This window comes from Myotis davidii, unplaced genomic scaffold (assembly GCF_000327345.1).
Source record: "Myotis davidii unplaced genomic scaffold, ASM32734v1 scaffold61, whole genome shotgun sequence".
Lineage (NCBI taxonomy): Eukaryota > Metazoa > Chordata > Mammalia > Chiroptera > Vespertilionidae > Myotis > Myotis davidii.
This window is the reverse complement of record NW_006291729.1, coordinates 2,017,965-2,023,006: the sequence shown is the minus strand read 5'-3', so window position 1 is coordinate 2,023,006 and position 5,042 is coordinate 2,017,965. Positions and strand designations below refer to the sequence as shown.

At 61.0% G+C, this 5,042-nt stretch overlaps 1 protein-coding gene across 5 annotated transcripts in view; it reads right to left on the bottom strand.

Moving 5' to 3' along the window:
• Window positions 1-1,286: 1,286 nt before the first annotated feature.
• Window positions 1,287-5,042, bottom strand: part of LPIN1 (lipin 1) — a 67,111-nt gene continuing 63,355 nt past the window's right edge. For all 5 annotated transcript variants that reach the window (XM_015564930.1, XM_015564928.1, XM_015564932.1 and 2 more), the window contains 2 exons: window positions 3,976-4,124; window positions 1,287-3,498 (listed from right to left, as the gene is read on the bottom strand). In XM_015564930.1, the coding sequence (XP_015420416.1) occupies window positions 3,408-3,498; window positions 3,976-4,124 (240 nt within the window). In that variant the 3' untranslated portion in view covers window positions 1,287-3,407. The remainder of the gene's footprint in view (window positions 3,499-3,975; window positions 4,125-5,042) is intronic.

Here is a 5,042-nt window from a genome sequence, read left to right as displayed (position 1 = left end):
ATCCACACGCCCACCCTCCGCCCCGTCCGCCAGCCCGCCCTCTGCCCCGTCCGTCCGTCCGCCCGCCCTCCACCCCTGTCCACCCCGTCCCCCCACTCCACATGCCATGGAGCAGGCAAGCTCTGCAGGTGTGGGCGGCCACGGTCCACCGCCTGACCACGGGCCACTCCGCCGTCATGTGCTGAGCGCGTCCACTTCCTGTGAGCCTCGGGACACACCATTATTACAACAATCCAGAGCCTCTGACAACCAAATCACAAAAACACTCGACCCCCTGAGTAACTAAATGAACGAAAATCTATTTGCCTCTTTCATTACCCCAACGACCACCACCAAGGCCCCTTCTCCGGTCCGCCTCCGGGAGGACGCCCACCTCTGCTCCCCTTCCAGACAGTTCACTCAGAGCTGTGCGCCTGAGCCCACCCGGCCCACGCGGCTCTCCCGTTCCCCTGCCCGGGCCCGGCAAGGTCGCCTCTGACAGAGCAGCGTCTGAAGTGCGGGCAGCCCTGTGGGGGCCCTGACCCGCCCTCCTGCCACCGCCCCACCCATCTCCTGCCCTTCGCCAAGTCTCCACACAGAACACTTAAAACTTAACATTTAACCCGATCACGCTCCAAGCCCTCCAAAACCTTGCCATCTCTCCCAAACATAACCCCGAGTTTTTGCCATGACCTATGAGGCCGAGACCCGGCCTGGCCTTCTCTGCAATCCCACCGGCTCCTGGCTCACCAACAGGCGTGCGCACCGCTCCTCCCGTCCGCCCACCGCACTCGCTCCTGCGCTGGACCCAGCGTGTGCGGACCCTGCTGCTGGGACACTGTCCCCGCATCTGCCGGGCTTTCTTGCTCCCTCCCCGCGCCGCCCCCCTCATCTAGGTCTCTGCTCAGAGGCCCTGCCCTGTCCCTCTATCTATTAAAACACACACCACACCCTCCCTCACCGGGCACTAAGCCTCGCTCTGTTGGCCCCATGTCACTGGCACTGACGCTCCCTGAGGGTGGGACTGTGGCGCGTTCCTGGCTGCCACCCTGGGCCCAGAACACCGCCTGGCATGTCGTAGATGCTCAATATGTATTTGTGGAGGAGCCCTAGCTGGTTTGGCCCAGTGGACAGAGCGACGGCCTGTGGACAGAAAGACCCCAGGTTTGATTCTGGTCAGGGGCATGTGCCCTGGTTGAGGGCTCGATCCCCAGTCGGGGGCATGCAGGAGGCAGCTGATCAATGATTCTCTCTCATCGTTGATGTTCCTCTCTGAAATCACTAAAAATATGTTTTTTAAAAAAAACAAACCTGTGGATGAGCAAAGACAAACCACCACTTCCCACCCCTCCTGGCCCCCAGGCTGGAGGGCTGGTCTCCGATGGTTTAACAACGTGTCCTTTAAAACAAGACGCAGGACGCTGTGAGACAACGGGAATCTAGGAGTGTCGGCTTGTCTGGCACATCAAGCAATCTTCCCAATGAAACATCTTCGCATTTTAGCTGCCTGATGAATGCAGACCCTTTTAAAAAACAATCACTTTCTGTGCATAGCTCTTCTCATCCGAGTCCCACAAGCTGCCACCGGCAGGGTCCGAGATCCTGATTTATCCGAACGTGCTTTCAACGCGTTTCACGGTTTGATCTGGCCACACAGTGTTCTGGTTCCGGGGCCATCGCCAGCTCAGCGGAACCGGCTCCGGACACGCCTGTGGGCAACAGGGACATCTCCCCCGAAAGCTGCGCCAGGCCTCTGCGACCTGGTGCCCCGCGACCCTCCCGGTTCACTGACACCCCGCCCCCGCCGGAGCCTGCCTTCCCTGACCCCTCCACCTGCTCCCGTCTCCGCCTCCTCTCACTGCTACTGCCACCTGCGATGAGACGAGCGGGCCTCTCAAACCTGCCCTCCCCTCAGGCTCAGCTCAGGGCACCCACTGAAGCTCTGATCCCTCGGACAGAGTTAGCAGAGTTACCGTCTGCGCCTGGATGTCTGTGAGCTCTGCATTGCTCACCACACCTCCCGTGACCTGTGCCGGGGCCCTGCTGCCCGTTCTGACGGTCATGGCTCCCTGAGGGGCGAGGCGCCGCACCTAGGACAGCTCCGGGCACAGTGGCTGGTGCCGGCTGGCGACCTCAGCTACTAGTAAATGCTCGGGGTTCTGACCCACGTGTGGCTGGGCAAGCCGCGCCCAGCTGTCCACACATGCACTGCCCGCAGCCGCACAGCCCGGCAGCAGGTCAGTCTGGGCTCGCAGTGACCTCAGGGTCGCCCAGCCTGTGTCCTCGTTTCAGAGATGAGATCGCAAGCTGGGAGTGGGGATGAGGTCCGAGTGTCCACAGCGAGCTGCGCTGTCACCCCGGAACCCAGGGGCCCCGATTGCTCCCGGTCACAGGCCCCTGCCTCACTGGTGGAGTGGTGACCGCAGGAACCCACGAGGCCTGAGGGGAGAGGAGCGACAGCCTGGGAACAGTCAGTTCCCCTTCTCAGTGTCCCGGCTGCAGAGGGCTCCCACCTGAGGCCCCGACGGGCTCGTCCATCTGAGGACACGGTGACACTCACTCCTGCTAACTCTCAGATGCTGACTTCCGGTGACAGGAATAAAAAATTTACACCGAATAAGGCAGAAACTCAGACAATTCTCGTTCAAATGTGGCCCCCGAAGCACCCGCTCGCTCAGCGGCCTAGGTATTTTAGGAAACATTCTTCTATTGAACGTGTGAGAGTTTCACGTGCCTTCCCTTTGTACCTGCTACAGTTCTTTTTAATCAATAACCAAGCAAGCTTTTGCAATCAATACCCTCTGTGAGCCAGGTGCAATCAGCTACAGCGCATTCCTCACGGGCTGACCACATCAGACAAGTCATTACGTTCAGCAAAAAATAAACAAGGAGAACTCCCGGGCGTTCTGCGTCTCTGGGCAAGCGGCGACCTCCCAGGCCGGGTTCCCTTCGCCTGCCTGCAGCGCCACATTTAAGAGGGACCCCGTTCAAGGTCAGCAGTGCCAGGGAAGAGGAACAGCCAACCCTAACTCCAGTGGCCACTTCTCCTGGGTCTCCGGCTGCGAACCCTTCCTCTAAGCATCTCTGGGCGACCACGAATGTGACACCCAAAGAAATGGCCGGGACTCACTCACCCACGACCAAGTCGCACGGGGTCCGGGAGGCAGAGACCGTGCCTACCTCATCGTCCCCCCGCCCGTCCCAGGGCCCGCACGCCACGGGCACGCAGGGACCACTGGGCAGTGAAGGAACGCGGGCTGTCTGGGCTCACGAATCAACTCCTTGCTTGTCTCTGGGTTCTGACCTCGGGGTTCCCTCCGCCACCCCCGCTGACGCCCAGGCAGAGGCACGCCCCCCGGCCAGTCACCCACAGTCAGCATCCCGTGCTCCACGTGCGGGAGTCGGGGGGCGGGGGACCCGCTCTGTACTTACTGGCTCACTTTGTGGTACAGCTTCGCGATGCCCTGGTGGGTCCAGTCCTTCCCCAAGGTGGGCAAAATGTGGCCCAGAGTGTCTGACCTGCGTAAGGAGAGAAATGAGAAAAACAGCAGAGAGAGGGCGTCGCAAAAGGAGAACACTTCCGTTCCAACTCAGGGCACCAGGAACGCCTCATGAAACTGCCAACAGGACCCACACGGTCTGGCCGGGGGCCCAGGAGGCACAGACCAACACGAATCCCAGGAGACGCTCACGGGAAGGGGCCGTGCCAATACGCGAAGGGCCCCGCCCGCGTGAGCGAGGATCAGGGCCTGGACCATAATCGGCATGAAGAGGCCATTGAGCAGGCTCTTCAGCCCCGTCCACGGGAACAGGTGAGGCGCCACCCCCCGGCGGGCATGGCCAGCGAGCCCTACAGGAGCTGCTGGGCCCAGGCGGCGGGGACCCCCGAGCAGCCCCTGCACAGACACCGGGCAGGACGGGCCCCCAATGCCACAGGCAGAAAACGGAGGGGCTGGTGCAGGCCCAGGGGTCACGGTGACGGTCGGCCAGACCCACCTGGTGATGGTGCCGTCGATGTCGGAGATGATCACCTTATCGTCCCAGTTCCACAGGTAGATGGTGCCCTCGCAGCGGCAGGTGCCCTGGTACTGGGTGGTGACGCTGAACACCACGTCGTTGGGGCCGTTCTTCAGCTTCAGGCTTTTCTGGAAGACACAGCGCGTCCTCCTGAGCGGCGGCCCGGGTGGGGCTGCTGACTCGTCTCACGAGAAGTGGGGTTAGGAGTTTTGGGGTTTATTTGGAAAAGAGGTGAATTTTTTTTATTATCTTTGTTGCTCAAAGTATTACAGATGCCCCCTTTACCTTCCCCATTTACCCCTTCTCCCCACTCCTGCCCCCTCCCCCGGCCTGCCCGCACTATTGTCTGCCATGGGTTGTGCATATGTGCAAATAAGATCTTTGGTTAATCTCTCCCCTGCCACACCCCCCTTCCCTCTGAGATTGGTCAGTCTGTCCCAGGCGTCCATGTCTCTGGATCTACTTTGTCCCTCAGTTTATTCTGTTCATTAGACTCCACAGATGAGTGAGATCATGTGACACTCGTCTTTCTCTGACTGGCTATTTCGCTCAGCATGATGGTCTCCAGGCCGTCCCTGTGTCTCACAGGGTCAGGGATCTGTCTTGTTCACTGCTGCGTGGGATTCCGTGGCGTGACTGCACCAGCCAGCAGACAAGTGGTAAGAAGGCGGTGGCACATGTACACACAGGGCCTCTGACTCTGTGCCCGGGGCCCCGAGCAGGGCTCGCTCCATCCTGCTAAGGTGGAGGCTCCTTCCGGGCCCTGGGGAGGAACGCACGTCTCTCACAGCGGAAACACCGAAACACCTGGTCTGGCCTGGCCGTCACCCACACCTCAGGGTGGATTCGCTGCACCTCCTCCCGCACGTGAAACAGGAGTGTCAGGGGCTGCGTCAGAGCAGGCGAGGGGAGGCGACACTGAGGAGCCGGCCGGGACCGTGCACATCGCGGCAAAGACACAGGATCCCAAAGGGCAGCGGGTGCTCTGGGAGGCCAGCGCGCCAGGAAGCAGTGGGAGCCTGAGCGGAGGGACGCCCAGACCATCG